This window comes from Apteryx rowi, unplaced genomic scaffold (genome assembly GCF_003343035.1).
Source record: "Apteryx rowi isolate R43461 unplaced genomic scaffold, aptRow1 scaffold_349, whole genome shotgun sequence".
Taxonomy (NCBI): domain Eukaryota; kingdom Metazoa; phylum Chordata; class Aves; order Apterygiformes; family Apterygidae; genus Apteryx; species Apteryx rowi.
Window position 1 is genome coordinate 601,141 of NW_020449963.1, and position 13,388 is coordinate 614,528.

At 36.6% G+C, this 13,388-nt stretch overlaps 1 protein-coding gene across 1 annotated transcript in view; it reads right to left on the minus strand.

Annotated features, from left to right (window-relative positions):
• The window catches only part of HDAC9 (histone deacetylase 9), a 422,164-nt gene that overhangs the window by 96,700 nt on the left and 312,076 nt on the right, over positions 1 to 13,388 (minus strand). Inside the window, exons 18-21 of the mRNA XM_026072683.1 lie at positions 5,861 to 5,916; positions 5,531 to 5,618; positions 1,020 to 1,139; positions 590 to 687 (exon numbers count right to left, since the gene is read on the minus strand). Coding sequence (XP_025928468.1) covers positions 590 to 687; positions 1,020 to 1,139; positions 5,531 to 5,618; positions 5,861 to 5,916 — 362 coding nt within the window. The remainder of the gene's footprint in view (positions 1 to 589; positions 688 to 1,019; positions 1,140 to 5,530; positions 5,619 to 5,860; positions 5,917 to 13,388) is intronic.

Here is a 13,388-nt window from a genome sequence, read left to right on the forward strand (position 1 = left end):
GAAGAGGTTGCCCAGAGAGGTTGTGGAGTCTCCTTCTCTGGAGATATTCAAAACCTGTCTGGACAAAATTCCTGGAAACGTGCTCTAGGTGACCCTGCTTGAGCAGGGGGGTTGGACTAGATGATCTCCAGAGGTGCCTTCCAACCTCAGCGATTCTGTGATTCTGTGATTCTGTAATGAGGAGTGCTGGATTTGGACCATATTTCACATTGCTTTGTATCTGCTATGCTTGCATGCAACTGGAATCAACATGAACACTAAGTATTTTTCTTGTGCCTGGTATAACTGCTTACACTTAAATTTTGTAGGTAGGGAAGTAAGCAGTTCAAAGTCAGTTTACCGGCATGACATAACTATGACAAAATGATTGAATGATTAAGTTGTTAAACACTTTGTTGTTGTTGTTCATTCTGATTGGGTGACAACAACAATAGAATAACCCATTTATTAATCCTAATAAGTTTTTAAATACCAGGATTAAGTTAGTTTCACCATCGCTCTTCCTCCTTTCAAAATCGCAGTAGTTGTTACTCGTGTGCTTATGTTCTACAACTAGTTTTTGTAACTTTAAAAGAAAAAAAGTACCAACCTGAATGCTGTAAGATACTCGACATCTCCCATAGGAGGGTCCAAGCCACCTGTCCAAGCAATATTTATATTATACCCTTCACCAAGGCCACTTCCAACCTGAAAAATAGGAAGAAAATGCCCAAAGGATTGAAGAAGAGGAAGAGGAAGGAGGAAAAGAGAAAGAGGGAACAGGAATAAAAAGAAAAAATTCTGAAGTGTGCTTTAGAAACAAACATCAAACAACATGTCAGATCAGCCCAGCCTTGTTTGACAAGGACTGCTCTGGGTTATGCACTTGCTCTACACTGGTCCCCTGGTCCCAGTGGACAATTTGGTAATCTGGTGTAATTTAAAGAACCAGAGAAGGACGAGAAAATTAGGGGTAATCATGCAATGCAATTACCTGAAAGATACAAATAAAAATGGGACTCTAAAGAAATAAACCTAACCTCATTTGGGGCTCCACTGCCGGGGAAGAAGTTGCCTTCATCATAGCGATGGAGGGAAACATACAGGATGCTGGGGTCAGCATAAAAAGCCTGCTGTGTACCGTTGCCATGGTGAACATCCTAAAGGAGAAAGAAAACAGATGACATGTAATAATGTCCAACTCAGTGCAGAGAGCTCAGTTCTGCTTTCTTTTACCCTCTCTCTCTCTCTCTCTCTCTGTTTCTCTCCCTCTCCCTTGCCCTCCTTTTGTCTTTCCCTTTCCCCCTCCCTTCACCACCCCATACTTCCTGAACTTTCAGGCAAATTACTCTTTAATGCACTCATTTTTTAAACTGGCTTCTAAAAATCAGGAAACCATAGCGAGCAGGCCCTGGAGACTCCAGATGAGCAGTCATTGAGAAATCCCAGTCCTTTTGTACAATTAGATATTTATACACCGGCTCTTTGTACTCCTTGCCTCAGTGATGGAATCTAGCATCCTGTTTTATGGAGGAATTTTATGACTTATTAACTGCCAGCAGTTCATAACCCCTCAGGCTTAATTAACTAGCCTCATTGGCCTCTGAAGAAAGACTAATGTTTAAACTACAAACTAGTATTTTGCAGAAGGATCCATGGTTTACAGAGCTTTTTCACCATTCTTGACAGAACACTAAACATAAGTGTATTCATTGATTTGCCAAGTTCCACTATTGAGGTCAAAGGCTTTGCGACCAGCTGAGTAAATTGGCTTTTTTGAAACATTCAGTTCAGTTAGCAGTCCCTCAGCAGTTAGATCCACATCAAAAGAGATGCCAGATGCAGAAAGGACTTCATACTTCATTTTTGCAAAATCATGACAGCAACAGTTAAGACATCAGAATATGATCTCATTAGCTATTAAATCATCTGGTAGATAGGATGGTGCCTTCCACAGTCAAGGAGTGACCTTGGCCAGGCTCCATATTTCAAACATTATATAACCTCAGTGAAAAGAAATTCTATGTCATTAAATAAAATACTGAGAAAGAAATACTAACAGTATATCTATATGATAAAAGCTGATGATGTGGACTCTTCTTTTTTTTTTTTTTTACAGTTCTGTTATTGTACACATGAAATTTTACAAGTGAAATGTAAAATGCACTTGTCCTTTGGCAAAGGAAAAATTTTTTGTAAAAAAATGTTTCAAACCTTTTTGTAAGTTTCTGCACAGGGATTTGTAAGAAGCTGAAAAATTACAGATATTATCAATTCTCCTCCTTTAGTCCTCCTTTAGTCAATCCATTTAAAATTTCTAATTTTAAGACAGAATTGAGAAGGATGATAGACCAAGTACTCTGAAGGGCATCATTACTACTCAGACTGTATTTATTTTACAAATGCTATGAAGTCTGAACTGAAGTTAGTATTAGAAAAACAATAGTCACTTTTTCCTCAGGATGTCTAGACTCCAGGAAGGTTCAGGTTAGGTCTACACTGCCAGCAGCCCAGCAAGCACTGCCCATTGCTTGCACCCTTTGCCAGCTGAGGTAGTCCATGACTTTTATCCATATTGCTCCAGGCTCTCCAGATTGATCTAATCTCATTTGCACTGCACTGTACGTGACTTGGATCTCCTCTGTGACCTATCCAGGGTAATATTATAAGGATTACTTTTCTTTTCTCAGTTGAAAGTGTTTGAAACAACATGAGGATGAAGTCACAGCCTCATTGTATAATGCTGAGATTAAATGTAATTCATCTTGGGGGCGGGAGGAGCATACACTAATGTGAGGGTGTTGGAGGTTTGAAGGCAGCCAGTGTAGTATTAGAGGTCTTTGAGCAGCAAATGAATTCAAATGTGGCATGCAGACTAACCCCAGAACCACATCAGTTTTCATTTGGGGCCAAACTAATTGGTTTACTCTAAAACAGATCCCAGATCACACTAACATACATGCAAGTATGGATGATCTTGGGACCAGAAATGCAACAACAAACTGAAGAACTATATTGATCATATAGATATATCTACAGAGAATATACCTAAAAACATAAGAGTACTATGCTTTGTGATTTTAGATTAGTCTTTATTTTCCATGCATATTAGGGGGTTGGCATAGGATTTAGGTTTCTTGCCACAAAAGTTTTCAAATGGCAGAAAAAAAATTAAATGGTAGGCAGAGCCTTTTCCTGTCTGCCCAAATCTCAAAACTAACTTTCTTGTTTAAACTTTAACCAAGGATAACCAAGGATGTCTATCTTTTGAAGAGCAGTAATTTCTCTTGTTAGACAAAAAGACATCTGTGTTGTTTAAGACTGTGTATGTTAGTTACCATGTGTGAAATGTTCAGATTCTGGCCTTGGTAGATCAAATGCATTCAGAGTGTATAATTCAATTCAAAATTGGAGGTTTATTCATATGGTGAAAAGAGGAAAGAAAAGCTGACAAACCAGTCTTTTACTTTAGTGTAGAAAAAAATGAAGGAAAGATTAAAAATTAAAAGGCTAAGAATTTATATATGAACACATGTAGCAGCTATAAAGATTACTCTTCATTTGTAACTAGAGTACAGTTTAATGTATGGGACTGAATATTATATTTTAGCATTTACATTGTAGTAACATGTATAGCTGCCAATCAGCCTAAGGTCCCGCTGTGCTAGTCACTGTCAAAATATAGTCTTAAAGGTTAATTTTAAGTCTAATGCCTGTAATTCCATTCTTTCTTTCAGATGCCCGAAGTTCTCCTTTGATGGACATAAAGACATCACTATTAACTTATTCATTCATTCATTCAGTTTGGATTGTAATTTAGCCATAGTTGGCATATATAAGAAATGTTCCTTATGAATTTTTATGCATCATTGCACTGACCATGGAGCAGACTAAGGACTGGACTGTAACTGCTCCAGGAATGAAGTAATCTGTATCAGCCACATATTTCCCCCCTTTCACCAGCTGAGTTATTCTGGCCAATGGGATAGAGTCAGAGAGAGGCTGAGTGTTCCCTATCTACTTTCCCGAGTAAGGATAGGCAGCTTCACGGGTAATTATTTGCACAGGCAATGATTTGCACATTTAACTTTGCCTTGCAAAATTGAAGCTGAATTCCTAAGTATTTATTGGTTGAGCAGGTCAAATGGAAGTGATTTCTTTTTCTGACTCAGTGAATGTAATGCTTACAGTCAAAAAGACTTAAAAACATTCACAAAATACAAACATTGAGTAGGCTTTTCCTATTCAAAAACAAGAATAAACATAGAATTCACTTTTGGCCAGCATTTACTGTAGTAAAACTCAATGAACTGTAAGATTCAAGTCAGCAAATGGATACAACATACAATGGAAGTGATTTTTTTCACAAATACTGGTTTCTTGCAGTTAATTATTGTGTTCCTAGGTGATAGTAAAACACTGAGAAATATCTGAAAAACTTCCTCAGAATATCTAAGTTACCCATATAGTTATTTTACCGCTCATTTTTCACTTGCTATTTCTTTCTCCCACACTCGCTCTTTCTCTGCTTCTCTTCAACAACCAGTATGCGTGTTTAACTGAACAAAAGTGCTAGATGGTAAGGCCATGACTTCACAATAAGATTTAATTATCAGTGCAGATATGAACAAGATTTAGACTATTAAGTCCTGCACTTCAAAAATCCTTTAACATATTTTGTCTTTAAATCTTTTATCACCTGCAAAAATTAATTAAGTGCAGATGTAGCAGGTTAGGTTTTGATGCCAGGGTTCATTTCCTGTCTATGCTTTCTCAGACACCCTATTACACCTCCTCGTGAACTGTAGGAAAACAAAAATGGTGCTCATAAATCAGCATTCAACTTTCCCTGGGCTGTGGATTGGGCTGATCCTACAAGTGCAAGGCAGAGCTCCAATTCATTATTCATGAAAATAATATAGACAACATGCCAAATGTCATCTGCATTTAAATAATCCATTTGTTAAACCTATTAAATATTGTGTAAGAATGCCTTCTATTAAAATATGAGACTAATCCAATGAAGCTGATTTTTAATCATGTAGCTTTCCTTCAGGGAACCATTAGAAACCGGCATACATGATTCAAAAACTTCTTAGAGGGAATGACCTGTTGATTTGTTTAATAATATTGAAGTTACACAACAAGTCAAATCATTGCTAGCTGGGGGAAGTGGCCAATTTGGTTACCAAAGCAACAACATTCTTTAAGCATATCTGACTATTTAAAGTTTGTATTCTGTAGGGAAAAGTAAACTTGGGTTCTGTAGGGTTATTTTAACAGTGGAAGTATCAATTCATTTAAGGACCATAAAAGTTGCCCTGATCTGTGCCTTCTTCTCATTAAATTGCAGTTAACACCATTAAAGTGAAACATAGATGTTTATGGCTTCAGTACTGCCATCCTGGCTTTAATGAGTTCCCAAAATCAGAGGAAATGCACACCTTTATTACTTGTAGGTATTAAAAGCAGGAAAGCCTGACATATAAATACAAATTCATTATCTTTCATCTAGGTGCACTGAAATTATGGTGCTTGCAAGAATACATACCAGATCTACAATCAATATCTTGCCTATATTTAGCTTGTCTCTCAAGTATTTGGCAGTAATTGCAATCGAATTAAAAAAGCAGAACCCCCTGTGGAATAGAGAAGAACAGAAATAAGAAAGCAAATCAGTCAGGAAAACAGTTATAAATAATGTTCAGAGCATTTTAAAAAATGCTATATGATCTCTGAGGCCATAAATCTGCTTCTGGGAGTACCTAGAAAGCCTTTTCAGTCATCTGCTAACAATTACAGTTCTTCAGAGACATGCACAATGCAGGTGATTGCCAGTAACCTTACTGCTCCAAGATGGGCAATATTCCCTGGTACTTACATGGCTGTTGATTCTTCAGCATGATGGCCTGGGGGTCTTACAACAGCAAAACCATTCTGTAAGAACAAGATAGATTTTCAATTATCAGCTTAGGGAAAAAAAAAACCTTGACTCATCGCAAAATAGAGCAGCAGGCAAATAGGATTGAAATCTATTAGAGGCTCTTGAGCACATTTTTCTGTCCAATCACCCTTTTATATTTTTAGCTAAAATAGTATATTTGAGAAAAATGGCATATAATCTTATACAAATACATACAAACACGCACACACATGCTCACACAACATGATCAAAAGGGGAGGGAAAGGCAGGAGGAGAAAGCTGTCATTATCAATTCTGTTGTCTAGAATTCACACTTAACAGGGAGCAGAGACCATTGATCCATTCTTGTTCTAAATTCATGTAGTCTAACATTGCTCAAGCTAGAGACACTTCAAACTAAAAGTAGCTTGAGGTATATATTTTAAATGATTAGTCAGTATTGACCCTACCTCCTATATGGACTAAATGATAAATTCAGACGCACACACATGCAATTCCTAAGAGTAGAAAAAGAGGACAATGAATATCCCATATTTCTGCAGACCATAAATTAAACTAGGGAACCTGCCAAGTTTGCAAATTTAATAGATTCCCCAAAGCCAGTATCTCACACATTCTGGAATTTTATAGAAATTTTCGTAAAGGACAGCATTAGGATCAGTGAAGATCAAGGAATTTTTAGTCTACAGATTCACTGAAGATAAAACAAAAATGAAGTCCTTCCCCTCCACAAGGTAAAAGGAAGATGTAGAAATATTGACAAGGCATCTCAGTTCAAAAATGCAGATTACGTATTCAAAAACAATGCACCATAAGGGACACAATATCCAATCTGTTAAAACAGTCGTACTCAGGAACAACACAATTAATCCATCAAATTAACTCTTTGTTTCAACTGCTCAGGTCAGTTAGTTCTCTTTTGTATTTAGCTATATCCTTCATATCAAATTAATGATAATTGACATATAGATAAAAACAAGAAGTTATAATCTATGCCTGATTATATCAGCCAAACTTATATTTTCAAGCATCCTCACACAAATACCATATGTATATATGGCTACAGAGACTAAGCTCTGCATTATCAGAGGGGAGGGGAGAGAATGAGAAAGGATGGAATATTTCTATATTTTAACACTCAGTATTAAATTAGCCCAGTTAGATATACTTAAGTTAGTGATACGTCAGTGTTTCAGTCTTCACTCATCTAAAGCAAACATGATAATCACTAAACTTTCCTCTCACTCACACAGGTGTAAATCAGGAGGAACACCATGGAAGTTAATAGATTTACATTGGTGCCTCTGAAATCTATTTGTTTTGTGAATTATTATTCAATAATATTGAATAATTGAATATTCAATATTATTAATAATTATCAATATCATTCATTCAATGTGCATCTGCATACCTACAGTTCTATAAATCTATGTGTGTGCATGCACAATCATCTACCTGTGCTGTTTGACTGGTATTTAATTTAGCAAAAATATATTACCAGGCTATCTCACATAATTTGCTGCTAAACACAATCCAAGCAACCAGCTACAAAGTTTTGTAGAGTCCTAGCCAAAGATTCATCCATCTATAACAAACTTAAAATGTAATGAAAATGGAGTACATCTGTAAAAAATAATTCTGCTGATTGTCATTTAAAGAATTTGGGGGATTTGACAACATCATGCCTTAATTTGTATTAAATGTCCATACTTCAAAGAAAAACTTAAGATAGAACAAGTATATACATTCATATTTAGAAATGCATTCTTGGTGGTTGAATATAAATTGCCAATAGATCAAACACCATCAATTGAAAAAAAATGCAAAACAGCCATGAAACCAATGGAAAAGATAGATACACATGCTGCTGCCCAAAAGTTCATCATGTTATTTTTTTTTCTTAAAATCACAAATCTTTGGAATCAGTTCTTGTGTTTTTCAAGAAAAATTGGACATGCAGTCTCTATGGGCTCAAAGCAAAGTGCAAATGGAAAGAAACCTATGTTTAACATATTGAAAAAAGAAAAATCAACAAGATTTTAGTCTTTTGATCCAGGGGCTAGTGTTGGGGAGATCCTTCCTGACACATAATTTTTGAACAGCAAACTTTTACGCTGGTTATCTAAAATAATTCAACTGCATATATTTATTTTTGCCCATCCTATAGAGGATAGTGACCTAGGAGCATACAAGCTTCATGTCAGGTCTTGTGGGCTGCACTATTCAGAACTGAACCAGGTTTACACTCTTAGCTAAAACATTATTCCTTAACCCTCGAGATGTTTTTGAAGTTCCTTTGCACACAAAGTATGAGTTAGATGTTAATTCTGTGATGTATTTTTTTTCTTTTAGCATTTATGAAATCATTAAATAAATGTATGTTGGGAAAAGTACAGATAAAGAAGCAAAAGAATACTCACACAAAGAGGGTGTTACTGAAGAGAGAGCGTCATCATAGCTGTATTTTGTTCTCTTAAAATTTGTAAGTATTTGGAAAAAATCCCTACAAGAATTACAGCTGTCACTGCTCAGCTCACAGTTTATTATTGTCTAACTTTATCAGCAATCCCAAAAGATCAATATAATTAAGATGATTCTCTCTGAGAGGACTTGATAGGGGAATACAGAGAAGGAAAAAATGGGCACTGTGCTGTTTTCGAGAGCATGACAGATACTCTTCAGGCTTCTCTTTTCTGTTTCCTTATTTTGACAGATTTCATTACAGCTGGCTAATTTTCTGCTATCAGAGCTTAGCTTAACTATTCCGTTTCTCCATGAGCATACAGAACATGTACATTAATATTGTGACCATATATTGTGTGGTTTTACATCACAATCAGGTTCAGTAATCACATGGGTTTTTTTTTAATACAATGCATATGTTATGTTGATGATAAAGCACATAAAATAACCAAATTTTACCAAGCACTGAAAACTAGTTAACCTACAGTATTAACAGCAACATTTGTGCAATTGATAAAACACTTTCTGTTTCTCCTAGTTTCAAGCTTTGCATGGACACACTCTGTATTAGCACAACAGAATGTGAATTCATTTATTTAGGCAATATTTAAATACCAGACAGTGAGCTCAGAACAGTAGACAGAAAGGCAAAAATCTGCTTAAAAGGAAGAAAGACTAACACAGAGCAATATGTTGAAAATGAAGCCAACACACATAAATTCAAGTATTTTATACAGAGCCTTATTTATACTAGGATACAGACACCTTTATATGTAGACAGTCCTTTAAGCAGACTGACAGACATGAACATTAGAAGAAGGATTCATGTCTGTGTCATTATATGATTAGCTCTAGTTAAAATCTGAGGATAAAGAGTAAAGCCCCAACAGAGATATCCTATGATCTGTGCGTATTTGGACAACGAACAGAGAGAAGTCTGCCCAAACTTTCAGTTTATAAGGAAAGTCCATTGCGAATAGACCCACTTAGATGGATCTTAAATGGAAATTAAGAAAAAATATTATCATTTTTTCCATAGTAAGGTAAGTATCTTCTTTCATGGCTTTAAATACATAACTGGATGTTTGATTTCCTATGAGCAGAGGTGGACATCTCCATACTGCTACCTTCTTGTCTTTAGTGGTACAGTTGATCTCTTTCTCTAGCTGGGCTAGCATTCAACTACATCATACTTCAGCATCTACTATACCTCTGCCTTAACCTTTCCAAGACAAGCAGTCAAGACAATACAATAATGCAGTTGGTTCCTCCAAGGTTAGGGACTGACCTCTTGTGTTTCTACAACATAATGAAGTAAAACTAAAGCTAGGCAATTTTTCCTTAGAGCAACATGTGGTGGGCAAGGTGCAACCTCACTCTGCCCATCTCATAACGGGAGGAGCTTGCTCTGCCTGCACTTCAAGTGGATCAAAAGCAACACAGCCATTCTGGCACCCAAAGAATGCTGAGAAGCCTAGCTGTGAAATGGCACGTACTAGCTTCAGCCTGTTGCTAGACTAGTAAAATCATATGTCTTTTGGTTGGCTCAAAGAAGAGTCACTGGACAGGTAATGCTTAATAATAATATTTTAGATCTTTGCACTTTTATTTTTCACTGAGAATGCAAGAGATTCCTTGCTGTTCTACACAGAGCAATACAGCTGATTTGTTCTTTAACCTGAATTCACACAATTGCATTGTATGACATTTATTTTTTTTTTAATATCCCCTTCCAAAAAAAACCAGTCCTTTTTTCTTCAGTCACAGTCTTCTTCAGTTTGCTGTCTTTTTTTTGTCCAGTGTAAGCAGGGAAAAAGTAAATACAAGATCTAAGATCAGATCCTAATAACGGCCTGTGAACCTGAACTGGTGATGGGATTTGGAAGGCAGTGTCCTTCAATAGAGGACAAAAAAACCACCCCTGAGTCTCTGATTTAAGACAGGACATTTTTATATGGAATTTAAAAATGGATCCCTTCCAGTTGAAAAGAGAACAAATTGAAGCTCATCTTGTGTTTTAAGTTCTATACTCTTGTATGGAAGAGCAATGCCCTTTATTCCAATTATGTAGAAGTTCATAGCTACGTACCTTTGAAAAGTGGCTGTCAAAAATTTAGTGTATGTAATCCCTAATGAAGAGCAAGGTTTTCAGGAGAACACTGTCCTTTGCATAAGCTGATTGTAGCTGCACAGGTTGTTTAGGACAGCTTTCTCAGTAACCTCTTTTCAATTTATAGGGAGACCAGGTACCTAACTCAGGGCCTGAATTACATACTAGAAGCTCTATATCCCAAAGTCACTTGTTGAAGTCTCTGTTTTCTACAAGTCTAAATTCCTTAGCCTATCAAACCTTTAACTCTTAACAATAACATTGCTCAAACATGGTGTTCTTGGTCATCCACTTGTTTTTAATGGAAAAGTTTCATTTTTGCTTTAATGTGCACAGACTTCGAAATCACGAACAACTAACTGAAGCTAATGCTTCATTTCTTCATAGAAACTGCTTTAGCTGACTATAACGATCCCCTTGGAACTGGTACCCTGAAGAAGGTAATGGTATTCCTCTCAATGTCACTTCTGCTGTAACATGATCTTGACCTATGCCATCCAGCAGGGTAAGAATAAGAGTGACTGGTGTAAGGCTGAGACAGGTACCTGTTTAGGACAATTTTACAAGTTTACAATTCATGCTGCCAGAGCAAGAGCCAGTATCTGGCCCTAGAGGTCTATGCATACCGTGAGCAAGAACCCATGATTTAACAGAGCAGTGTTAGCAGCATGTAGATTTGCCAAGAAAACAATAATGGACATGAGGGAATACCATTTTGTCTTACAGAGGAAGCTAGCAGTGGCCAAGAACAAAAAAATGGACATTAAATGTTTAACTCTATGACAGAAACAGAGAGCTCCCTGTCTGCATTCTTGAAGTTCTGAAAAGATATAGCACTGGAGAAAATATATGAAAAGCTTCTACTTGTAATCTAACATAAATACAATTGTGTTGGCCTGTTCAGCTACATGTAGTGAGAAAAAGCAGACAAACAGTTTTTGAAACAGAGCGGTCATGGAGATAAGATGTGTACCACATATATAATTAAAGTTGTACTGCTATATGAAATAATAATAGCCATTCAGCTATAAATTCAACCACAATTACTGGGATAAAATATCTAAGAGATGGTTCCATATAAAATTTGTAATTTTGTAACTTTGTAAAAGCAAAGAATATAAAGTACTATGTAAAAGGTTGTATTGGCAGCTTTGATTGATGGCTTTTATCAATCACATCTCTAACACTAGTAAAAAAAGCATTCATTTGTTACTGTTTCTTACATGCCATGCGTTGTATAAAATGCTGTTCCTGGGCAGTGGGGAGAAATGCCTCCTTTTTGTGGCTGCTTTTGTGGCAGATGTGTACATCTGCACGGTGGAAGGCACATCTGCACAGTGCTCCCTTCTGGATGGGAGCCTGAGCCTTCCCTGGCAGCAACAGAGGGCACACAGAGAATTTTATATGGCAGAGGGAGAGTTTGGTAGGGCAGAGAGTGAGATAGGGAGGCTGAAACAGAGGTAGGACAAAATCTGCAGGAGTGCCATCTGGGAGGCACCTGAGCATAGGGCACTTCCCCAGAAAGGAGATTTTTCTAGGTATCCAAAGAAGTTGTGTGGGGTTTGCTGCCGTTCAGGCAGGCATGGAAATTTGCTGACCTGACGCAAGACTAGAGGAAGGACACCATGGGACCAGGGGGACATCTGTCTTCAAGCCCTTTTCTTTTATTCTGGCTTTAGAAAGACACTTCATTTTAGTTTTTATTCTAGGAAAACATAGCATTAGAGCCATGAAAGGTGACTGAGGAGGATTTTTATATAGAATACTAGAAAATAAAAAGACTTTTTTTTGATTAAGCTCATTCTGCTGATTCTTTAGATTAGTACAACTTACCTTATAATGCTACTTCTATAGCCCTGTGTGACAAAGACCTTGAGAACAGTGATAACCAAGTGCATTTTGAATGATAATTTCAAGTTCAATTTAAGTTATCCAGAAATCACAAAAAAAACAGCAGAGTAACAATGGCCAAATGCAGGAGATTTATTTTCCTTTTGATTCAACCCGACATATCAGAAAGAACCATCCCAGGAACATATCAGATTCTGGTTATGAGGAAATTCATTTCAACCACTTTAATTCTGTTAAATGATCCCTGACTACCAACAGGGCAATTCTACACATGTGTGCACATGCACATATACACACATGCACATACACACACACAAAGGAAGAGAAAGGGCTTGTGCTTGTGCTTTCAACTTGCATTCAGCTGAAATGGATGTTCAAGACAGGCTCAGATCATGTCTTCTTTCAACTAATTTGCCCTTTTTCTTGAGTGTTCTTTTGCAAAATTGCTTATTCGAATATTCAGACTTTTTTGTTTTTAAATAGGGAATAACCAGACAAAACCTACCAGCTCCTGACAGTTTATTGCATAGATCTCTTCTGTTTCAAATTTGTCAAATCAAAAATATACGGTGCTTATGTGTTTCTATCACAGAACAGAGTGTTGCCATTGCCAACGTTGACATATTTAAAGGATATACAAAGTAAACTAGAGAGTAATCCTTATTATGGGTAATTAAAAAATAATAATTAATTCCAGCTATAGTAGTATTTAATGGGAACATCTGAGACTGAAGAAAACCATTTCAGAAGCGTTCCTGTGTATTTTCAGTAGTTTCACAGTCTGCTCTGGCACTGAGTTGCCCTTTGTGATGGAAAGTCATCTTCCATTGCAAAAAGAGGTTCTTCTCAGGTATACTCTTTTTAAATTATGTCTGGTTGGAACTTTTTTTTTTCTAGTCAGTTGTAAGACATTAAGGGACAGCCAGAGAAATGTACATTTTGTTACTAGAAAAGTAGTTAGGACACATTTACTAGTTACAAAACAGCATGCAGTAAAACAACAATTACAAGAACAAATAATATTTTGAAGGACTTTACTCAACAAAGTATAATTCTAAGAAA